This window comes from Hippocampus guttulatus, chromosome 6 (genome assembly GCF_054856545.1).
Source record: "Hippocampus guttulatus isolate MCC_2025c chromosome 6, RoL_Hgut_1.0, whole genome shotgun sequence".
In the NCBI taxonomy this organism is placed as follows: domain Eukaryota; kingdom Metazoa; phylum Chordata; class Actinopteri; order Syngnathiformes; family Syngnathidae; genus Hippocampus; species Hippocampus guttulatus.
The window spans coordinates 23133905-23159409 of NC_141266.1; the positions used below are offsets into that span (position 1 = coordinate 23133905).

At 46.7% G+C, this 25505-nt stretch overlaps 1 protein-coding gene across 3 annotated transcripts in view; it reads right to left on the reverse strand.

Moving 5' to 3' along the window:
* Positions 1 to 25505, reverse strand: part of LOC147204229 (nectin-2) — a 103774-nt gene that overhangs the window by 18129 nt on the left and 60140 nt on the right. The window contains exon 7 of one of the 3 annotated variants that reach the window (XM_086112836.1): positions 17107 to 24134. The exons of the other annotated variants lie outside the window; for them this stretch is intronic. Within the exon in view, the coding sequence (XP_085968962.1) occupies positions 23590 to 24134 (545 nt within the window). The 3' untranslated portion in view covers positions 17107 to 23589. Of the gene's footprint in view, positions 1 to 17106; positions 24135 to 25505 lie in introns of those variants that run through there. 3 annotated transcript variants of the gene reach the window in all.

A 25505-nucleotide genomic window follows, 5' to 3' on the forward strand; every position in this document is an offset into this window, starting at 1 on the left:
TTTTCGTGTGTGTGCCCACGTGCGTCACACTGAAGCCTTGAAGCTTGACTAGCAAGTGTTTGTGTCATGCTGCCGTTCATTTCAGCTCGCAATTGGGCTCCAATTTTGTCCCAAAGTGTCCTTTGGTGAAAATACGATTGATTGGCTTCCATGCACTTTCCAAAAACCAACACACACACACACACACACATGTACACACACGCACGCGTGTCCACACACACAAGCCCCCCTCCCCCCCTCCCACACACACCATGTTCGCGTGCCCCAGGCAGTCGTACAGCCTGTTGCTGGAGAGGATTAGCCAATATTGTCCATTGCATGAAGGCGCCATTGCATTATGCGGAACAATGAGATCAGTGGCCCCAATGCATGAAAACTCGCCCGATGGGATGCGATGTATTCATTATTGATGCCGCCGGGGTTCTTCCTCCTAACGGTGTGTGACGCCGTTTGATGTGCGAGTACAAACGGCGTGATAAGCGCTGACGCGCGAGGGTTAAAGCGTCTCCGTGCGTCTCTTCCGTTGGTTGACTCCCGCATGTTTGTGTGCCGTTTGTGGATTTTTAAAAGGAGATAAGCAGCTTCCGCGGCGCTGAGGTCCAACAAAATCGAGTCTGAGAGTACACATGATTCACCGTTTGTGAATCATGATGTATTCATTGCACCTCCGTCTTGGCCTAAGCTGTTAACTCATTCACTCCCAAAGACGTTTTTAAACGTCTTTTCAGACTTGGTCCAGAATTGGCTGGTACTGAATGAGTTAATACAGACACAAATGAAGAGTAGAGTTCCACCACTACTGGACGTAACCCGGAAAACTGCAGCCATAGTCGTTTTTCACAGAGGATCAAGAATATATGCTTGTTGGATCTTGTTACATTGTCCTTATTCATGTGCTAACCAATCGGCTACCGTGCCGCCCCCACTGTAAGTCGGCATGTTTCTGATCCCAAAAATTATTTTGTAAAGTACTACAGAAGAAAAGCTAACCTCAAAAAATGTCATGTTAATATTTACATTTAGATGACCAAACGACAGAAAACTTTGCAACCTTTCACTTGCTTTCCGCAAGGATGCGCACTTTGGCCACTTTGGGGGGGGGGGGGAGGACAACACAGACAGAGAGATATTCTGTTCATTCGGATGCCTCGACTCCTCTCAGCTCATCAGTACGGCACTAGTATCATTCGTTCTTTGCAAAGGATCAAGAATAGTTCAAAAGTAAGGACGCTCTAATGATTGGTGACAACTTATCGGTCGATATTTGTGAAAACGTGCGTGATCTGTGACTCCGATGCAAATCGGATGAATGTCCTTCGAACTTCATTCATTAAAAGGAATTTGGGCCACCCAATGCACCCTGGGAACCTCAGTGACTCGATCATATGACGTGCTTGCGTTCTATTGATCGGCATCACAAAAACTAAAGAAAAGAAAAAAAAACCCAAGGATGCGTGTCAGCGCTGATGTTGGATTAAAAGAAGGTGGGCGTGTCTCCCCCCCCCCCCATCCAATTTCTCTCAATAGCTTGACTGCACATTTACTGGGCGTGGAGGAGTCCCGTGCTCCAGGCAAACGCACACGACGTGAGCCTCTTTTGTCTCCACGAGCCCCAATTGTTAATCGCCGCGGAAAAAAGCCGTTATCTGCACATCCTCCAGTCGTCGCCTGCCTCTGCTTTTTAAAACGCAGACAAAAACCTGCCAGGCCGCTTACTCGGGAGCAGCCGTCGAAAGCGGCCATTGTCTCACGTAGGGAGCGAGGCAGGCGCCGAGCGCGCGAGATAAGAGGCGGCGAAGGGCCTGTTCCACAGCGAGACATACAGTACACTCGCGTCTGTAACAAAAAAAACAAAACAAAACAAAAAAAACAATACAAAAAAAAAAAAAGAGCGTTGTCGCTGAATTAATCTGCCAGCTGTGATGAAAGTGAAATAAGACTGGCGGGGAGATCCGAGTTTTCTCACGGAATTGTACAGTACATAACGCGTCACATATACAGTATACTCGAAAAAAATGTGAATGTAAAACACTTTCTTTTTTTTGCTTCCATTTTTCATGAGATGAGCTCAAAGACGTGAGACTTTTTGTCTGAATACCAAAGGCCGATATCTCTTATATTGTTCACAAATCAATCTAAAACTGTGCAAAAGAGCACTTCTCCATTGCCGGGATGATCCACACGCCAATCAAGAAGCGGCCTCCACGGCATTTTTATTTCGCTCCAAAGACGTTTGCTTTTGTCAGCCTTTAACAATCCTTCCAAAATATCCGAGGCAAACATCAGCAAAGTGAGCAATCGCCACACCGGTGAAATTCAATCATCTGTACTTCCTGTTTGCAATGTTCTTCTTTCATCACATTGAAAGGTGACAAACTCAAAAGTGCGCCGTTATCGAGCGCTCAACAGTGAGAATAAAAGCCAAATAAACAGGAGACAGAACAAAATCGAGGTGTGAACTGCACACAAAAAAAAATAAATAATAATAATAATAATAATGATGATCCACCAGATAGCAGGAGCGCCAAAGTGTCTTCAAAGACTATTTGTACTTGAAGTTGCACGATGTTGTAAAATGCGCATTTGAAGTTCTTGTGTCAGTTCCTCTCGCGACCGCGAATCCATCTCAACCCCGATAAGCCTGAGCTGTACTTTCTGGCTAATTAGGCCACAAGCTATCGCCGCCATTGCTTTCATCTTAAATACACGGCGATCAAACGTAATAATCTTTAGCCGACATCAAACTGAGCATGAAGTTGTGCTTACTGCTATGTGTAGGTTTTTTTATTTTGGGGGGGGGGGGTTCTCCCCTCTGGGTCTAGCGACAGGCACTGTTGCAAAACCGAATGCATCACATTGCAATTAACTGAACGGCTTTGGTGCAAATGAGACGGCGGCGGTGTGTTCAAGGAAGAAGATGAACTCCCCGGCAGGAACATGACACCTTGTCATATTAGCGTTGAGCTCGCAGTACTCGCGCCGAATCAAATCCGCTTGAAATGTCAAATTTGGAAATGGAAATGGAACGTCACTGCCCTCATTGGGTCAGCGAAATGTGTCATAACTACCAGGTAGACTAATATACAGAAGCATGTCAGTTAATTAGCACAAGGCCAGAAAATGTATTTTTGTCGTTGAATTAAAAAATGGAGTTCAACTAATATTACATCGATACATTCAACACACAGGGAGGGTTTTTTTTGTTTTGTTTTTGTCTTTTTACTAGAAGGTAAATCGCTACCTCATTTTGATCGCGTCTCATGTTGTAGGCCAAGTTTTGAGAATTTGAAGTGATTTTTTGTTGTTGTTATCTGTAATATGTAAGCTAGACGAGTACTACGTGCCACCTCATCAAGAGATATAAAAAAAATCCTAGCAGGACACTATTACCAAAATGTCTGCAGTCACTCAAGTCACTAATGGATACACTGTAATGAAGGCTCAGCTCCTCTTTCGGTTCCTCAGTACGTCACTAATATTAGACTCCTTCACAGACAATGAAGATTATATCCATCCATCCATTTTCTGATCCGCTTTATCCTCACAAGGGTCGCGGGGGGTGCTGGAGCCTATCCCGGCTGTCTTCGGACAGTAGGCGGGGGACACCCTGAACTGGTTGCCAGCCACACATAGACAAACAACTGCGCTCACACTCACATCTAGGGACAATTTAGAGCGCTCAATCAGCCTGCCATGCATGTTTTTGGAATGTGGGAGGAAACCGGAGTACCCGGAGAAAACCCACACAGGTACAGGGGAGAAAGTGCAAACCCCCCACAGGAAGGCCGGAGCTGGAATCGAATCCGGTACCTCTGCACTGTGAGGTCGACGCACTAACCATTTGACCACCGGGCCGCCATGAAGAATATATTCCGATGAGTATTGTCGGATGGTATTACATGTGTTGCGGCAGCATTTATACTCGGATAGCCATTGCTTAAAGGCTAACAACACCACCTCATAGATGCCAATTGTTAGCACGTATGCATATGGAGTTTCCCATTGTATGTTAACATTCGGGTCGCAGAGTCCAATGTACTTGCTTTCAAAACATAGCACACAAATGTCTTTGTTTGATGTTTAGTTTGACAGTTCACTTCCTCATACCCACTGAACTGGCGCTTGCCGTGAAATAACTTGAGTCACCTGCCATCGAAAAGTTTTGCACTCGCACGTGGCGAGTTGAATCAAACAAAACATGTCTTTTAGGCGCTTGCCCCAAATGATTGGCGTCACGGATTTATCGTCTTTTCTCACCGATATGTTTGTTTATGCCTCTTCCGCTAACAAAGCACAGAACCTCTTTTATAGACGGGATAAGAGCTGTCAGAATGATTTGTGTTCAAAGCGTTCTTCTGTGGCCATCTCTTATGGATCCAAACGGCTTCATCAGAGAAAAACAAGAGAGCGCAGATGATCGCCGTTGAATTGATGCCGTTGACATGTAACGTGACTGTAAAAGTACAATCTTTTGTATGCGCTAGTTTTAGGGAGCCATTCTTAGGTTCTTATTTCATAAGATACACTCTTTGACCCCCCCCCCCCCCCCCCCGGCATGCACGATAGGTTTCCGTTGCTTTTTAGTGACGGCGACAGACGACTCGTTTGTTAAAGATACGAAAAGTGTGTGCAGGAAGTCGCACTGTCTCCTCATTTGCAGCCAGAATCTCACCTCCTTCAGACCTCATACTGTCCCGATGATGTGTCAAACGTCACGCTGCCTCATTCTTTCAGATTTAACTGGGCTGGACAATACACACACCGACACACAGACACAGACACACACACAAGCTGGCTTGTTGTCCTAAGGCATTCGCAGGGGAGCAGTGGATTTTGAGCAGATTGGGTTACTTTGACTGAAGTTTGGGTTAATTCCTTTGACCCATCAGATTGGCTTCAAGATGGAATATGAGCAGGCTGAATTGGTACCGGGCCGCACAGAAAGAATAAATAACTTACATTACTTTCGTTTCATTCATTTTGGAATCTGAAAGGTGTTTTATTTTGAAAAATTAGCGGCTTCTCTGTCAAATCCGTTTGGAGTATGACACTCTTGACGTCAGAAAAGTCAGAAAAGACGCACGAGTGACGGCTCGCCGAAATAAGGCGGCAGAAATATGAAGGGGGAGCCGCCGTCTCATTTCCCCCGCCCTCCTCCCCCCCCTACTGTTGTCCTCTCTCTATCACCGTCACTTAATTCCCCCCAATCGCCCCCCACCCCCCACCCCCACCCTCACGTGTGCTCTGTCGCCTCTTATTTCCCCTCCTTCCCTCCCTCGCTCTCACTCCATCCACACAAATGACTCAGTAAAACAGGTCAAGTGTTACAAAATTCACCCTGCAGCTCAACCTGCCTAATTCAAGGCCTGGCTCGTTGCACCAGGAGGCGCATGCACACGCACACACACACACACACGCACACGCACACACGCACACACACGACTTTCAGTATAAGGATTTGCATGCATGGTATATGTATAGTCTCCATAACGCGGGGGCCATAACTCCCCATTAAACAGCCCCCATCCAGCACCTCTTGCAATGTTGCTCAAGGGGAGATTTGAAGCAGAGTCTATTTAAGTGCAAATTCACATGCATCTTCCTCTAATAGTCAGCCACCGCATCATCCGCTTCAGACCAATAAACACCTCCCTCAAATAGACGCCTCCCCTTCTCCCCCCTCAATCAGGGAATTTTAAAAAAAGGCTTTTCAGTGAAGCCCCCCCCCCTCATTGGACAATTTTAAACACTTTGTAAATATATTTGAACCCCCCCCCCCCCCAAAAATAACTCGACTCACAAACTTTACAGAAAATACTGGACGCATCGTGCCGTAACATGTGCCCCCACTGGTCGAAACACGGTATTCTGATTTATATTGCAATTGTGGGATAAGAATTAAGCATGTTTTCATCTCAGCGGGCTGGTATTTGATGCCCCCCCCCCCGCCGCAATTGACTAAAATTGATGTTAAAATGCCTTCGGGCTCGCATTGCAAACGTCACATGAACAGAAAACGGGGGAGGCGTGACATTCGCGATGCCCGAGGGCAGTGGTGACGTCACTTTCAGTCGACGGCAGGGGGCGGTCATGGCCAAAATGGCAGTGCGTCGTTTTATCCCGATTCCGCAAATGCAAAAATGAATGCGCCGTCGCAGTGACACAAGAAGACGCATCCGAGCGCCGGCTTGTGCGATTTCAGGGTGCTGACAGCAAAACAACCAACCACTTGGAAAAGCCTCAATTTCACTTCCTGGTTGGCTGCTGTGCAAGCATGTCCAAATATGGGCGTGCCGGAGTTCACGTTAGGGAGGGAAGAGCAAGAAAACGAAGTGTACTGTGAAAAAGGCCTTGAGGGTTCCAGTAGGCTCTGAAACGTGATTGTTTCAGTCTTGTGTGTCCTGTGTGTGCGTGTGTGTGTGAGCGGCCCCTGTAGCACAACAGCAGCTTGTTTGCGTATGAAATAAGCTCCACAGGGTTCTCCTCATGATGTAACTTACCTGGAACAAATCCTGTTGTTTTGGTGAATTAAAAAAAGAAAAAAAAAAAAAAAGAAAAAAGAAAATTATGTGAATGCACAATGACCACCAGGGAATGAGTGTGTGTGTGCGTGTGTGTGTGTGTGTGAGCATGACAGCGTGATTCGGAATAAAAGAGATTTATATCAAGCAAAGAATGGTTTGTTGTGCCTCCTAAGAATAGATTCTGTGACGGAAATTATTTTGATGCTGTGTGCAAGGCGCTGTGTGTGCGTGCGCGTGTTTGTGCATGCGCAGAATTTGTCTCATTTCGGGCGTATTTGCCCCGAAGTGCTTTGCGGATCAAATGCACTCGCTGTTTAATTCACCGTTCCAACAGTCAGCGCTCGCCGCGCGCAAGTGCCTAGCGGGGCGTGCGCGGATACGAGCGCACACACGCGCGCGGGCGCACATGGAAACAAACACGTAGAATCAGAGATGGAATATGGAGATGGAGACTTTTTAAATATTTGGTCTGAGGCGCGGCTGTGTCGTCAGCTGGAGAGTATCAAGTGTGTCGCGATGCGGTTCGTGTGCGCACGGAAGTGTGTTGCAGATGCTCGGCGCGCACACACGTACACACGCGCGCGACTCTCATAGTCATATGCAATCATGTGACATCAGCTGTTTAGAAACTTATGTTTATATGTGCGGAGGAAAAAAAAAAAGTCTTGCATTCGAGGCTGCTTGGACATAAAAAGAAAACCTGAAGTTAAACGATTCCAATTAAGGCAAGAGTGTCAGAAACGGGGAAACACTAAAGGTTGCATTTGCACTTCATGCTTCAAATGACACAATTGAAATGTTGTGCTCTCGAGTGGCGCAACCGGGAAATCGAGGGAGAAAAAAAAAAAAGAAAACCCTGCACGGAATCAAATATCTTCAGATTGGAATCAGGCCTCGCGAATGCGGGTAAAAATGCGAGACGCGTCGGATATCAAACAGATCGGATTACAGATGGCCCGTCGCTATTGCGCGGTTGACTTTTTGCCGCTTCACCGCATCGCAGATTTTTCTTATAGCTCTGATTAATTGATTTATTGCGAGATTTTGTGGTGGTGGTTATTTACCCCGGGAGGATCGTTGCACTTCTGAGCCAGGAAGAAAAATGCGCCAAAAACAGAGACAATTTCAAATCTTAAATTATATCTATCTATCGAGAAAAAGAGAGAGAGATGGGTTCGCGCTCTTCGTTCCCCGCGTCTACAAGTCGAAATGCGTAGTCGTCGCAACTCGGGCGAAAGGCCAATTTTATCCATTCAAATCGCCCTGGCAAACCCCCAAATTTATGCCCGTAAGCAAATGATGCAAATAATCCCACAATTCTCTTTACTTCCTTACTAGTTCCGCATGTGATTAGTTAAAACATGAACATAACATTGCTTGCCAAATAAAGATATTATTTTTTTTTTTAAAAGGGGGGGGGGGGGGAACAGTGGTTGTTAATCCAGTGACGTCATGTTTACATTTGGCGGGAGGCTAGCGGCAGGGGAGCCGCTAGCGAGGGGTTAGCAAGCTAGCCCCTTGTGCTGAGACCCTGAATATAAGAACGCAACAAGTCTTTTGTTGGTTTAGGCACTAAAAACAAATGTCATGGCTCCCCAAGTCACGCGAAACAGCTTTGAATTCACTCATCTCCGTCAAATAAAAAGAAAATTTAAAAAAGCAAGATGAGTGAATGTGACACCGCGAAACAACCATTGAAATTGGAAGATGAGTCGCCGTGACAGGTCGGATCGTTTGTGTAAATTCCCCCGGCGTCAACACTTTTGACAAAAACGGTATGTTTTTGTCTAAAGTGCATGAAAACGAATGACAATCAAATGCTTGCACGAGAGGGAAGTCGGCCACTGTCGCTCAGCGACGATTTTCCAAAAACGCTGTCACTCAAAATGCTAACAGCCGGCCAACTTTACAATCCCATTTGCGGACTTTCGATCACCTTACTGAGCAAACGAGAACAAAATCCAGGAGACAAGCACATTTGTTAGCCCACTGGCTGCCACTCAACACGCTAACGTTTTAGCCACTCCACAGTAAACTCTCCAATCGCATTTGCCGATTTCCACGTCACAGGCCAGGCCCGCCTTTGAGAAAACCACACGCGCATTCAACTTCACAGATCCTACACTGTCGAATGTGAAGATTGCAACATTAAGTGGACGAAAACCCGTGCAAAATTTCCACTGGGTCCTGCTTCGATACATGGCGCAGTAATGTACGCCCGAGACCCGTTGTTCTCCCGGGACTCTTGTGACCAGAGCAATTGCATTCTTTAAGTAGCGTCTTGTCATGAACAAACAATCATGCCGCCGCAACACCGTTTTACGTGTCATCAGATAGTTTCTGACTGGACTTATTTATCCACCTCGCGCACACGGGCACACGCCCACACTATCAGATCAGTGAGAGGCTATATCAACACAGCTGCAACAACTCAGCCCTCACGGCTCTCGTCTACGCTCTTCTCCAAGTCGTCCTTCTGAGCCTTCTGCTCGCTTTCCGTGCTCTCCACTTTGCCCTTTGCTCCCACATCGCTATCCTCTCTTCTTCAATCCGCACAACTGTTTTGAATGTTAAGACATGCATTGTTCCGTCTGACTCCGTCTTTCGCTGAAAGACAGGGGGCGGGGAACCTAGCGCGACGGCATTGAATCCAGCGTGCCCACGTGCTTCTGACAAAACGTTGAGAAATCATGCATTTGTTTTTCCAATGTAAAACAGACAAAGGCAGATAGCACAACAATACTCACAGGCATATATTCTTTATCCCCTGCAAAGAATGACGAGTATTACAATGGCTTGCCGTTGAGTGACCTTCCCCGTGTAGATCAGAATGTCTTTGTTACTACCCTCAAGTGGCCACGGTGCACACACGTACCAGAAGGAGAAGCAAGCACAATGTCTATTGAATATGGTTTTTTTTGTTTGTTTTTAATGAAGTGCAACTTAGGAAAATGCTATTTTAGAGGCCGGAGCGGACTAATGGTCTCTACATCCATTTCATTGGGGAAAGATAATTTCAGAAATGTGTTTTGGAGTTGCTCAGCAATCAAAGGCACTCCGAAGACCGTAATATACGGATACAAGCTTGGAAAAGCCCGTTTTCATCTGAATATATCATAGAAGACAAAGTGCTTGCCCTTCAGTGGTACTGTGATGAAAACATATCTCTTCACCATCACCATCATCATCATCATCATCGGTATCAGTGGACAGGAAGAGGTAAACTCACGGGGGGGGGGGGGGGCCCTCCGGGGGAAACAAGGAGCATCCACTTCCCCCTTTTCTTGCTCAACACCCTGCCCGCCAATGTGTGTGCGCGCGTGTGTGTGCACGTGTACAGAGTGTGTGTGTGTGTGTGTGTGTGGCAACAGAAAGAGCAGAAGATCGGATGTCATCGTTTACTGCTCGACAAGCAGGCATGATAGCGTTTCCAATTTCCTGTGAGTTCTTACATCCGCACACTCCAAGTTGGACACAAGACGGGGGAACACAAACGAGTGTTCGAGCTACCGGTCACATAAAAATAAACAAACAAACATACAGTGTGTGTGTATGTACAGTATGTATATATATATATATATATAATTTATTTATTTTTAATGTAATGTCAAGTACTGTGGCACCAGAGGGCTTTCAACATTTTTAAAAATATTTATATGTAATACAGAGTCAATATTTTATGGCCTGCGTATGTTCCTGTTGGTCATTCAAAGAGAAGAGTCCACTTTGGAGCCCTCTGAAATTTACCCGGCAACAAGCGACCGGACCACAACAACAAAAACATACAAACAACCTCCCAAAATAAAAACCAACACTGCAGGAAGTAGATCATAGGACGAAATTCTCAACGGTTTGATCGATGCGGCGCTGCGGGGCCAGTACTCAACCACAACGCATTTCTTTGATTATTTTTGTCCCTTAGAGGGTTTGTTTGGAATGATTGAAGGTTGACCGGTTGATTTTTTTCCCCCTGTGGGGAGTTCCGCTCGAGGGAGATGAATATTGTGGCAAGGCTATCGCTAGCACAGGCAACAGTGCCCGCTAATGATTGTTTGGAGACGGGTGGCTCCAATCGTGCATCCCGATAGGTTGAACGGAGCGAGCGTGTCATGGTTTGACGTACAATCGCTGAAAGAATCCACGGTAAGGCACTGGATGATGCTTTTTTTTTTTTTTTTTGACAATGCCATTTGAAGTGGGTGTGACATGGCGTCAAAATTTCAAGACTATTTGGGAGATTTACCGGGGCAAAAAGGTCGTGCGAGAGCTTGCAGCTTTCGTTCTTATTGTTATCTATGAATGTGCAAAGTTACCCTTTTGCAACACAAAAATACTTCAGAGGAACACCTACTGATTAAAATGCCCAGTTGCTAAAACTGACAGAATTTGCATTGAAGCACTTTTGTGACTGCGATTTTATGTGGGTTTTTGGCGATTGTTTTTGTTCAGAATTTCCAAACTTGCTGCTTTACACAAATGAACGGGAAAAAAAACGTGACTTTTTTTTTTGTACGATGCCTATCTTTTTTACTTTTTGATGTTGGTGTGGCATGGCGCCAAAACGTTTGAAGATTCTAGAGCTCGCAGCTTCAATTCTTATCGCCATTCAGCCGAGCGAGGGGTTTGAAATCCCAAATTGTGATTGGATGGATGACAGATGCTTTCTTCATCCTGGGAGGGGAATTCAATTTGAATTATTGACAAAAAGTGCCCACATCTGCATGAAAGCACTCGACAATGCACTTTTTAGACGATGCCATTTGATTGTGGCTTCTGGCACGGCGTCAAGGCCTGATGAGCATTTGGAAGATTCTCCATGAAAAACGGAGAGCGCTCATTCCAGTTCAGCACTGCTTGCAGCTTTAATTATTATGATTATGGTTTGCAAAAAAGAAACAAAAAAACCCCCCAACAACAACAAACAAATCAAGAGAATGGCTAATATGCACATAATTGCAATGCTTTTACCAACAAACTGTTTTCAGGTGATGGAGAGTAGAAAAAGATTGGTGTGTGTGTGTGCGCGCGCCACCCCCCCCCGACGACAAGGACGCCGGCACATTCATCATATTCAACGCTCAGTGCAGCCAGACAACTCGCGTCGAGAGCATACTTGCATTTTTCATCTTTATCGAAATTACAGAAAGGGAGTGTAAACATCAGCTAATGAATTCACATCTGGGTGCACATTTCGCAAGAATCTGCCAGACTGATCAATTCATCAATCGGGGCTGTGCCTGGAGACGCTTTAGTTACTCCGGAATGGGAAGCATTTTGCATTTTATGTTAGTCTGACATTCTTAAGGTGGCGGGGAAAAAAAAAAAAATTGGCGAAAGGCCGACAGCGTGTCAGGAAAGTGAGCGGTGAGAAGAAGCCATCGATGTGGATTCCGCCGTGTGCCAGAAAGGGAAAACAGCTCTTCCCATCGCATGCCAAGCTGGGATGATATTATTCAATTTTGTTACTTTTAACTTCATTTTGACTTTTGGTTTTCAATTTCGGGTTGTTTTATTTCATTTTTTAAGGGAATACGTTTAAAAGTATCTATTCATTTATTCAAAATACGGTAATTTAAAATATATATATATCAATGTATATAAATTAGTTTCATTTCTTTCCCAAAAGCTTTGCTTTAGATTATATTGCAAATTATTATTATTTTTTTTTAATGGGGTACAGTGGATCGCAGTTGGGCATCTGATTTGGATTCACCTATTCACAATATTCAGAATAAATAAAGTGTGTGTGTGTAGGGGTGGGGTTAGTCCCTTTGAGAGAGAGAGAGTGAGAAACCACTCAAAAGATGTATTTTCTTGTTCTCCAATGTAAATTCGATGTGGATTTTCGCCTCACTTATAGTCGGGGATCTCCACTCTACTTCTTGTACTGCAAAATATATCATTTGGAAAAAAATAACCAGAAAACAAAATGTGCCACATTATTAAAAATAAATAAATAAATCTACCCGGAAAGCTCATGTATGAAATGAGGGGGGGTCGTTTATTTATGAACTATAACATCCTTGTGCCATGTTTAAGCCCTTTATCGGCAACTCCCAAGTGTTGTCAAACTACGAGAATGACGCACCTTGAAGCTAACCACATTCATCGAGTCTGCTAGCTTCATGCTAACAGTGCACACGAAGTCAAACACCGCGGACAGGAAAAAAACGGAATAGCTTTGCCACCGCGGTTGTCATCAACCTTTAAACAACGGATACCTCAACCCAAACAATAAATAGTCACAGGCACATCTTACGGTATGTGCTGCGAAAAGCAACACATTACACCGCACCTAGCTTGCGGCGGGCTTCTTATATAACCAGATATTCGCATTATGCGTTTGTATGCATTACTGTCTATGAACTCGTAGCATTTGATTTTCAGATCTTATTGAAAGAGGCGAAACAACGTGGCGCTTTTTTAAACACAAAGCGCCACGTTTGTACTTGAGTGTCGGACAAACGGGTCTTAATATTTGATGATTCACTGCCTCGGGCTAGAAAGTGAGTGTGAAAGCATCTGGAAAGCACCACTCGACTTTTCTAATTGAGGTCAGAGCAGATATTTCTTTTAATCCCCCGTGAAGGAGAAGGAGGGGCGGCCGCATCCAAGAAAAGCGGCCGCAGCGTTGGGATTTATGAGTCAGGTGTGAGGTCAAAAGGTGAAGCCAAGTCTTCGCTCTGAACAAGCGCATGGCCCAAAGCGGTTGAGGACGCGCACACAAACAAACACTCTTTAATCAACACTGAAGTGGAGCCAATTGCGGCCAAGGGACTTTATTGATTCAATGGCCGATCGGGTGTTTATTAGGGAGGAGGCTTTTATCTATATGACAATTCATGGTCGAAAATGGCACCGCAAAAAAGGACTTTAATAGAGATGTGCATTCCGTCTATTTGAGATCGCCGTCTATTTTTTTTGAGGCAAGAGAACGGCGAGCCCACCTATCATCGAACACGGGTGTGCACAAGGGAGGTATCAATTATTTTGCAAGCGGATGATGTACCTAATAAACTTAAACAAGACCTTTTATTATTTTTTTTCATCAAGTGGTTGACGGATCGGATGATTGACATCCACGCGCAAAAGGGAGATGTCTACTGGAGGTGGCTGTGAATGATTTTCCCAAGAGGATGGCGCTCACACTGATTGACGGGAACATGCGTGCACACGGGAAGCATCGTTTCGAGGGAGTTGTACTTTTTCACCAACCAATTCATTGGCACAGACCGGCATAAAGCTGGTGTCTATTTGAGGGAGGCGTTTTTTTTTGGTTTTGTTTGTTTTTTGTGTTTTCAGGTCGATGACACACCCACCAATCGGCAAACACACACACAAGGAAAGCAATTATTTGAGGGAGGTGTTTTCTTTGATGACAAACCTACAGATTCATGAAAACAAATACACACGCGCACATACACAAACTATTTGAGGGAATCATTTTTCCAAGTGGACATCACAGCCAACAGAGACTGATAAGGGAAGCATCAACCGTCAATGACACACGCGCATGGCATGGACAGGGGAGGCAACTTTTTGAGGGAGGCGTTTTTTTGTTTTTTGGCAAATGATGACCGACCCAACAATTACACGCAGCCAATCACAAATGCGCGCACACACACACACACGCGCGTGTGTATTTTGGAATTAACAGCAAGCTGTATGGCCCAAGGGCCATTGCAACCAGCATGTCTCATCACTGAAGCTGCATTTGAAGACCGTACTGGTGGAACTGCTGTCACTTTGGCTTCAGATCCAGGTTAGTGGCCTGAGGCTCACATTGTGTGTGTGTGTGTGTGTGTGTGTTGGGGGGCACTGGACAGGTTCTATTTTATGCTATAGAGGTCACCCCGTGCACATCAGATATGCACCTTGGCTTGCAGCAAACACAGAAATACTTGGGAGGCTTTTATTCCATGGATTCAGCTTTGGCAAAGCAAAGCCTGTGTGCGTGTGTGTGTGTGTGTGTGCGTGCGCGCGTTTTTAGAAGTCACCAGCCTCCAATCCAAAGCAATTAGAGTGTCCAGATGGCGGCCCTGGCCACACAAGTAAATAGCCGCGCATTGACAGAAGAAGCCCGACACAAAAGAAGAAGCGGCCAGCGATGACACACATCGCGGGCACATGACGGTATCAGCGCAGCGGGCAAACGACGAGGGTGCGGCGGCGGCGTCATCGACACCAACCAACATTCCATCAAGACCCCACCAAGTCAATCTCTTGTTAAAATTTGACCCAACAAGGTTGAGTGAGAGTCCAAACAATGCGGGCCTTTAAATGTCATTCGTGCGGCGGCGTTTCCCCAAACTTTACTGAGGCAAGGCAAATATTTTCCATGGGCAAACTCCCACGGCCACACCAGCAAGTGTCACGGCACGCTATGGTGCAGCAGGGCTTGGAAATCCACGTTGCTTCGACCAACACCAAACACACCGGTGATCCTCCGTCATTATTTTTCACGCGTCGACTTGACGGCCAAATCGGGGCAACGTGGAAAAATGAGAGCAAGGCGGTAATCATCTTCAAGATGGCTTCTCTCGCTATCCCACGGGAGCATTATCACGACGGTGTGTGATGCGCAAACAGATTTATCAAGATTGAAGGCAGGAAATGAGAGTGGGGGCAAAGGCGGAGGAAGGGGGGGGGGGGGGGTAAATAAATAAAATGAGCAGCAGCACTGTCTTTTTTTTTTCCCTGATGGGAACAGGGAGGCGTTTATTTCTGAACAAGTGAATGAGGCACATTCAGGCCACTGACACTCGGGCAAATCCTTGATGCAAAGGAGCATTTATTTTCTCAAGTGGGTTACACACCGGCAGATTGACGTGAGTTTTTGATCATGTCGCTCGCTGGCACACACAAGTAAGACTTTCATTTGAGAGAGCCGTTTATTCTTTTCCAAGTGTACGACACATTCGCTGATGACGTCACACGGACGAGAGAAATGACTCCATGAAGGGAGGCGTTTGCCGTTTATCAAGTGGATGACATGCCCGCCCGTTGGTAAAGACGCAGACACGAGCGTGGCGTCCGTTTGAGGGAGGCCCTTTAGTTTTTTTTGTCAAGTAGATGATGTGCCTGGCGATTGGTAAAGACGCACTTCCACAAGGGAAGTGTCTGCAGTGAAACTCCTCTACAACGAAACCCACATGGGCGAGAATGCCCCCTAGTGTGAAAAAATCTTCATGCATGAAAGCCATTCCCAATTTTTTGCTCCCCCTACAACGAAAAGTCCCCCGTTGCGTAATACGAAATCTTTTTCTCTGCCCTTGCCTCACGACAAGGTTCACTGCAAGGAAAACAATCCTTCCGCAAAAGTCTAATCCGACCTCAGCCTGCCACAGCGACTCCTACTGCTTAGCTCGGAAATGGCAACAGCATCCACCACGCTGGTTTACACATGCGCAGTAGTACAGGAAGTATTTGTTATTGTTAGTTTCAGACGCAGCACGAACGTTGCATTGCTAAAATGGCTACAAAACGGACCTTTGCATGCCAAGGAGTTAAGAAAAGAAGAGCTCATACAGGGGAAAAGTGATCAAAATGAAAGATGGAGGAAGCAGACTAAAAGACATGGTGCAAGAAATTGATGTAATGAAAGTAAATGTTGATCGTAAAGTTCGCAATTTCTTTCTCTTTTTTTTTCTTTCTATGCCGGCTATATGAAGTGTCAAAGTATTTGCTCATACTTTTGGAATAAGAATAAAGAGTACACATATACTGTACGTTGTGTGTGTGTGTTTATATCTGAGATAGAATTTGTTATAGTGAAAAGTCCCTTGTTGTGAAGTTTCTTGCTGCAAACATGATTTCATTGTAGAGGAGTCTCACTGTATTTGAGGGAGGATTTTATTTGAAAAGTTGGTGACGCACCAAATATCACCTGCAACCAAAAGGGAGGCGTCTATTGTCTCAAGCAAACGGTGAAGCCAACGATCGACACAACCACGCACCAGGAGAGCATCTATTTGAGAGATGATTATTTGAGAAAAGCATTTTCTTTTTTCCAGGTGAGCAACACACCCGTGGTTAACGTCCACATCAGCACACACGTGCAAAAGAGGGGCATCTATTTGTTTTTTCCAAATGAATGAGTAAGGAATGAATTGAATCGCATGCATGCGCACGCACACGCGCAAGAACATTGATGATTTCGTTTTTCTTTCTTTCTTTTTTTTTTTATACAACAGACCCCTGATTAAGTGGCACAGGCAAGGGAGATGTCTGCATGAGGGAGACATTTACCGGTACTTTTTATCAAGTGGATGATGTGCTTACTGAGTGGCAAAGACACAAGCACAAGGGAAGCATTTCTTTTTCAAAGTGGATGACGGGCCCAGTGATTAAGAGCACAAGAGAGATGTTTATTTGAGGGAGATATTTACTTTTTAATCAAGAGGATGTGGGCAAAGATGACAAAAGCTTATTTTTAATTTTCTTTTGCTTTTTAAGAGGATGAAGCACTTAGCACAGACAGCCTACTTCCGACCCTTCCCAATGCATCTATAATGAGAGAATCAATGAGCAGCATTGGTCTGCGTTAGCTGCAGCGGTAAAGACACACCAGGCTCTCTGAAACTTCAAAAAGCAACAAGTCTTTAATAATCCCAACCAAGTACAAAAAATAAAATAAAAATACATGAAAAATAGACATGACAATAGCAGCGGGAATCAGTCTCATTCACCTGTTTGCCCCCACCTCCCCCCCCCATCATTTATCTGCTGCTTGAAAATCAATAAAAAAATATAGAAGAGTGAGAACAGAAGAAAGAAAAACAAGTTCCACAGAGCAGTCGATAAAAAGCACATTTCGGAGTAAGAGTGTTGTTCTGCTGCGCGTGTACATTTCAAATTGTTTAGACGACGAAGCACATTTGCCAGCGTTTTGGCAGCAATCACAGCGCGGCAGTCGAGAATAAAGCACTCGCAAAAGGAAAACACTTTAAATTATAAAGCACCGCAAAAGAACAGCAAACCAAAAATAAATCCTTCATGCTTTGCCGTCATTGAGCAATACACAAAACGTGACACCATAAATTAGTACTTCATTTTTTCCCCCTCTCCTGTGCTACATATTTATATATTTATACTATTTACAAGGGATTCTTTTTTTTTTTTTTTCCATGGTGAGATGGAGGATGTTAAGGCTTTGTAAAGTCATCGGATATTTGCAGACAATGGGGGGAAAAAGTCAGTGTGAAAATGAACAAAAATTAAGCTTTTTACTTTCACTGAGTGATCTGACAAAATGGATTCAATTGGAAATGAAAGCACTGAGAACAGACAAGTAGGAAAACACAATGTTGCGAGCAAAGAAATGTTGCTAGCGGACACACATGCCCTCGATATATCATCTCAGATTTCAGTGGCAAAAAGCCAACATCAAATATCGGTATCACAAATGTGAGAAGAATTGCTTGTGGTGCCACACGCTAGCTGGGCTAATTTAGCATCCACGAGGAGTGGGCTAAAAACATAAATATTGTGGTTGTTGTGTTGCGTGCGCACACTCTCTCGCTCTCTGTCATGATACATCCAACATACAAAATAGCAAGAATGTAATTGATCATAAAATGACATGCCAGTCCAGTCTCAACATCAAATATTGGTATCACGAATGTCAGAAGAATTGCTTGTGGTGCCACACGCTAACTGGGCTAATTTAGCATTCGTGAGGAGTGGGCTAAAACGTCAATATCGTGATGTTTGTGTTGCGCGCGCACGCTCTCTCTCTCTCTCTCACAATACATCCAACATACAAAATCGCAAAAATGTAATTCATCATAAAATGATTTCTGTCAGTCCAGTCTCAACATCAAATATGGATTCCATGAATGGCAGAGGAGTAAGCTAACGGAAGCCACGAGCAAACCAAGCTAAGTCTGGGACAAAAAATACCGCCATCACGAGGCATCGTATCATTGCCGTCAAGCTCAGGAGCTGCTAAATCAATTTTTAAAAAATGGTTGAAGCCATTGATCGAAAAGGGGGGAATGCGCACCCCAATGATAACCGGGTCAAATTGGAGCACCCCCCCCCCCCCCCGCAACCCTGTGATTATCAGATCTTTCTAAAACCTTATCCGACATGATTATCCTGTCGTGTGCACTGCGTTAAGAGTGATTATTTCCACACAACAATCATACACGTTTAATATTCACGATGGCAAATCGTATGTGCGCCGTCTACACCAAGAAGAGCCGAGCAAATAAAAGCGAACAATGTGGTTCCAGTTCGGCTCGCTTCCATTTCTTCTTCTACCACTGCGGCTGCTCTCCCTTTGCGTACTACAACGAGATACTGCTCAGTGTGTGCTGTGATGGCCATCTTGAGTACGCCACACACGCCGACATTTTTTTTTCACCCCCCTCCCCCTCCCTCGTGTGATGTCTCTGCCATTTAAAAATCCAGGAAGAAGACAAAAAACGTGCTACGCGTGTTCTTTGTGTAAGGGTAGGAAGCAGCCACTTTTTGAAATGCCAAAAGCTGGAAATCCAAGTAGAAAAAAAAAAGCGTGAAAAGGTGTGTGCGGGGTCAGTAATTCAGCCAACCATCGGATTACTTTGGTGAAAGAAAGCAACGAAGCGCAGGACACAAATCGGACACTTGCTAGACCGCCGGCTAGAAACAAAATACATGTCTTGACAACCACTGAGCAAAGTAGGAGGAACTTTGTGTGTGTGTGTGTGTGTGTGTGTGTGTGGGCCGGTGTCAGGCGATAGCAGGTATGAGGCGTCTCGATCGCAGTCGGGCTGTGGGAGTCGAGCATAATGAGAGCGGCTGCCGGGCGCTTGCGAGTGGGCGAATGTTTCTCGGCGTCGACGCCTCGCCAGCAAAACAAGTTTGCTTTGCCAATTGTTTTTCTTTTATTTTTTTTTCCCCCCGCACAGTGATAAAGGTTGCTCGATGAAGACGCCCTCCCCCCTCCCACTTCCTACGTGACCGCAAACTTTACACGCACCTCAAGACGCTGGTTGATAAATTAGGATTTGTGTGTGGGGTTTTTTGTGTGCGTGGTGTCGACACTGGGGGAGCCAATTGTGCAAAATAATGGGGAGGGGGGGTGATTGAGTTGAATTGTTAAAACAAAAAAAAGCAAACCTGCCGTGCAGTTCACTTCGGTACAAATGTACATTCACAATGACTTTTTTTCCAGGCTGATATTTACAATTTCATAAATATCCACATTATTTTTCTTTTTTTTTTCCACAATAAAAATAAAGATGCTTACAATTTATTGTATACATAGACACTTCAACACCAATAAAATGTACATAGTTTGAGCATTTAACCCCCAACACCCCCCCACCCCGGCCCCATTTTCATCCCCAAACACCAAAGGTTACACACACATAATTCTTTGTAGCAGTGACACACACAAGTGCAAAAATAACATCTCCATTTTTTTTTTGTTTTTTTCGGTGATTGTGGTCAATCTGGTGTGTTAGGTGGGAATGATGTTGCATTCCCACTTGATTGGTTGTCTTTGTGTTATGCAACCCGTTCGTATGTGATGGTGAAATGTGCTGAATGGTCACCGTCATCCTAATGATCGCCGATGTGAAAACGTGCCGAAAAAGGCAAAGGCGTTGCGCTTTCGTCTGATGTCCCCCAAAACTGTTTTTGTGCGACAAAACGGAGTCCTCGGTTTACGAGGTTCCCACAGACGACGAACTAGTTTGTCCAGCGATGTGAGAATACGTCGCCACGCGGTACAATAAGGCACGCTCAAGTTGCCGCGATACTTTCGGTTCTGCATTGGACCAAAGTTGAGACATATTTTGAAATCAGAAGGCTCTTCCGAATGTCCGAAATGTTTTACGGATTGGAAATGGTCGCGCCATCCGTGAATAGAAATGGAAAAAGCCACCGTGTTGTGAGCGAGCCACTTTGCTTGCAATTTTACTGCTTCTGTTAGCGTCATAGCTCGCCCAAGGAACAGAGGGGAAATGGGCGGGGCTTCGCATCTCTCATCTCCCGCCCTCCCCGTCCTTTCTCCGCCTTCAAGAAGGTTATCGCTCCGCTAGGCAAAACAACATTTGTGGACAAGAGCTCACGCTCCTGTTATTCGAGGTGAAAAGCTTAAATACAGTCACCGCCGCCTTGGGCGGCATTTGACCCGGCGACCGGCGGCGCGCTTGAGGACTCCGCTGGGGGCCTTGCGCAGCCATTTACCAGCGATGCAAAAAAAAAAAAAAAAAAAAAAAGCAGCTGACCAGAAGGTCAGGAGAATTCACGATCGTGCCGATACGGCGACTAAACGGCAACTACCGACGTGGCGACGGAGCGCCCGAGCGGGTCTCCGGCGGCTCGTTAGCGAGATGAATTAACAGTCAGGAGACAATCAGGCCCGGAGCCGCATCATAAAGGGCCATTTCGCCGCGTGTTGCCAGTTAGTCAATATAACTCCGCCGGCCGAGGCAAAGCTTTTATGTCCCCCCAATCAATTCTCCACACTTAACGGCATCCGCTAATGGAGAAAAATATGGCGTGATCTCAGAGGGAAATCGATAGATGCTAATGCGGGGGACGCCTCGCTCCATCCGTCAACCGGCCGATGGGCGGCGACGGTTGGCGCTGCTCTTCACCGACACCTCAAGTGGATTCGTCAGCCCCGAGTAACTAAAAGTGGGCTGTTTGACACATCGTGAGGGGGGGGGGGGGGGGGGGGTGGACTTGACGCCGATACTGCACTAGTTTCGAATAAAAAAGGAGTTAGTGGAAGCCGGAGCAGCGCCATAAAGGCTAAGCGGTGACAATCTACTGGTCGGCTAAGCCGGCGACTTCACGCTTCATTGCCAATCAACGTCCTCCTGTGTCGTGACGAGACAAGACACTCCACCTCCGCCGTCCCCCCACACTCCCCCTGCGTCCCCCTCGACCCTGTCAGCTCGGCTCCACCTCACCGCCGTCACTCTCTTGTTTACCGGCTACCTTTTAGCTGCCGGCGCCCGGCAGGACGATTTTGCATGTGAACGCCGTGTCGGCGTTTCGAACCCAAAACGCGGCCCGGTTTTCTACGGCACATAAAGACCCGCGGCTGCGAGGGCACAGACGGACACGCGATGCCAGCGACATGTCACGCGGTGCGATCGAGACTTGGGGGGGGGGGAGAAAGGCTCAGCTGTTCCACGCGCTACCTTGGTCGTGTTTGGCTCACTTCCCGCTTTGACAGTGACAAAGAGGGCGGCCTCGGCGGGACAAAAAAGGCGCACTCCATCATCAAAGTTGGACTAGTAAAAACGATCTCGGAAATGAGCAGCAAAGTGACGACCGCTTCCCATGAGTGGATGGGTAAGCGTTTTTTTATTTTGCGTTTCAACCACGGTGATCGGAACGCCTCGGAATCAATCACTGCCCTCCCTCCAGAATGATTGGCACCCCGGGTCAAGACGCGTGAAAAGCTTTTGAATGAATTCCATTTTTCTTGCAGATGCATACTCTCGGAACTGAAAACCGGAGCTCTCGGTCCCCAGACGTCAAAGCTCTGGAAAGCTGAATTGTCGCAGCGTTTGAGTTCACAAAACAACGCCAATCCATCGCGCCCGCCAATTGTCGCAGCGTTTGAGTTCACAAAACAACGCCAATCCATCGCGCCCGCCAATTCGCACCGTGCCGCGTCATCCACCAATCGCAAAGCCAAAGTGTGTTTGTTTGCGGCCGTGACGAAAACTTCTCCCGGTTCAAGAAGCGCCGTTGTGTTCTTGAAGAACGGGCATCTTTACATGGCAAAAACGAGAACACACACTCACGCGTTAGCGCACACTCACGCACTTACACACGCACTTACACACGCATGCCGTAGTGAGCAACAGCCACAACGGCCCCCCAAAATGAACGAAAGAGAAAAATAAAGTCGACACAAGAGTTGGGGAAAATCACCACCTACTTTCGGTGGAGACCGGACGCGGAGGCATGGGATGCACCTTTGCGGCGTGTTCGATATCGTAGCTCACGTGTAACCGCTTTAAAATGCTTCTCTCGGCCCTCCACATTCCCATTCTCTGCCAGTACCCTCGGTGAATTGTACATGAAATGCTGTTTTTTGTTTGTATGGGGTTTTTTTTTTTTTTTTTTCAACAACAGCCATCTGCCAGGCAGAAACGTGTGTCGCAGGCTATGACGCAAATCTTTGTTGACGGAAATGTTGAAACGGGATGTTTATTCGATGTATTTTTACAGCATTGGAAAACGTTAAGAATGTTTGTCCTCCTACAGAAACCATATTCAAACAAAAAACATATGTTTCCCATTTTTGAAAAAGCTCGAGAGAGAGCTCTAGAGCCGCGGGTTGCCGACACCCGGCCTAGACTGATTAAAAAAAATAAAAAATAAAAAAGAAGACTGTAGAAGAAAAAAAAATACGATCGGGGAAGGAAAGTTTGAGACTTTTAAAGTGGCAATATACCTTGAATCCAGTAACCGGCCCAATTCTACCCTCTGAAAAATAGTCCATCTCTTTGAGCTGTAAAACTTTTGGCTTGGCACACAGCCCCTTTTTTTTTCCCGTTTAAACCAATCGAGCCGATGGCTGCAGACTGCAGAGAAGTGATTTGGAGGTTTGACAGGAATGACAGGGAAAGGACGCGGGAGGAGTGGCGGCGGGGGTGGAGGGGTGTGGGGGGGGGGGGACAAAAACAAAGACAAGAGACGCCAGCAAACAAATCCTCTCGCAACCACTTGATGGTTTAGTGCCTTCAGAGCCCATCACGAGCAACTAAAGCGGCACCCGCCCGCTCGTCACAGCGTGACGGGTTCCCCCGCGAGGAGACTTGAGAACGGCGGGCAAACTGCGTGACAAGCGCATTGCGTTGCGGAGCGCAGAGGAAGTGAATCGTCTGCAGTTGTGACGCCATGAGGCGAGGACATGATTCCGCCATCCTCCTCCGGTCAGTATTGGGGCTAACAACTGTGATTAATAATAGCATGTAAGGAAAATCCACGATGTTTTGAAAATAAAAGAGCGGTTTCGTTCAGTCATCTCGATACGACGGAGGCAGGCACCAAAATCCCCGCGGCTCCTCCTCCTCGACGCTTGCTCTTCCCCCTTCTCGCTTCTGCTTTAAACGTAAACGGCAGTCCGAGAGATGACGGAGCCATCCCGCTGGGACTCCATGTCGTCGTCCAGGTAGTCTCCGATCATCTCGTCCTGCTGGTTGGGCGGGCGCAGCTGCAGGATGGGGGCGCCGCCGGCGAAGTGGTCGTAGCGCTCCTCTTCCTCCAGCTCGTCAAACTTCCTCCTCTCGGCGTCGTCCAGCTCGCCGCTGAGCAGGATGTCCTGAGCGGTGGGCGTGCCGGCCGCCACCTCGGGCCGCCCGCCGACGGTGAGGGGCCCGTGGTTGTTTTTCTCCCCCTGGTGGGACGAGCCGTCGTAGATGGGGCCGTTGTTGTTGCCCACGCCGCCCGTGCCGTTCTTGCTGGCCTTTTTGCCGCCGCCGAATATGCGCGCCTTCAAGTCGCTGCCGCCGTTGGCCCTGTAGCCCTGCTGCCGGCGGCGGCTGCGGGTGACCAGCACGGCCACCAGGGCGGCCACCAAGAGCAGAGCCAGCAGGGAGCCGATCACGGCCCCCGCCACCACGCCGACGTTGGACGGGTTCACTGAAGGCTCTGCAGGGAGGGAGGGGGGGGGGGGGGAGGAGGAAGGGCGGGAGTGAGAACGGGAGAAGAAGAAGAAGAGTGTGAATTGTGCCAAGAGAGGAAAGTCGTCCAACACCAAGCGTGGAAGGAGGAAAGGAAGAGGACCAGAGAAGGAGGTTGGGGCGGTTCGGTGATGTCAATGTCCTGTTGGTGTAAAAGGCCTGACGAGTCCGCGGAGATTTTGCACTTCGAATCAGTCATGTTTTCTCATTTTTATATTTGCTTTAACCACGGTAAAAAAGAGGCTAACTTTTTAGGCAAACTTAAATGATGTGGGGGCGGGGGGGGGGGGGGGGGGGGGCAGTGTATCTGGGCTGCATCAAGATGGCTCCAAAAAAAGGGATTCAAGTATTCAATCCACTCTTGTCAATCTTTCTTAACAGTTCAGAAGCTGAACGCGATCGGCGACTCGGTTTTCTCTCACATCACGGTGGTACGCTGGATACTCCTCTGCACGCCTACTTGAGAAATGACATCTGAGCACCGCAAACCTTCGGTGCGCATTCAAAACATTCCGCCTCCAGTTTGTCTTGAAATTGGCACTTCTGCTCCACGACTTCTCTCGTCACGGCAAGTTTTGAAAAAGACACGTCCGGGCGACAGGATTATCTTTTCTTTCACCTCGGCGTCACTTCAGAATTACGTTTCACAAAAAGCGGCCGGGAGCCTGAGCCAATTAAGTGATTAAAAAAAATATATGAATAAAAAAGATACACACGTGAGGGCCGCACTGACAAACTTTGGTGTCAAGTAGGGGGCCACAAAATCCAAATATCATCCTGGGCCATAAGTTTGAGAGCCCTGGGTAAGACGAATAACAGCCTACTTACGCCGTATTTCCTCATAGAGTGAGAAACGGGCATTGACACAACATCGCGGCCCAATCACGCCGTGTCTTCGAATCTACAAACATGCCAAGGCAATGTAAGACGTTGACGGACTTTGCCAAGTGCTGCCGTTTTGATTGGCAACTGAGTAAAGGGAATGTCTGTGTGGCCGACCACGACTTGTATCAAGTGAAGTGAAGTCATCATTTCTACTCGGAGGAGGAGGAGGAGGCGTCTATTCGTGGGAGGCGTAGGGCTGGAAATGAGTCTCAAGTGGCGGAATCACCTGGCAGCTCCTTCGAGGAACACCCGCCGGTGGAGGAAATACGGCAACATTTGCCGACACGGCGCTTTGATTGTCAGCAGTGAATGGCGCTCATTCTCGACAAAATAATACAGTCCTTGTGCGATAGTCTGAGGCTGCCAGATGCCAAACCGAACAGAAATAACTCAACGGTGGAAGTCGAGGTTACCGAAATCAAACGGGTTCTTCCTTCCTCAGACGGAATCTGGC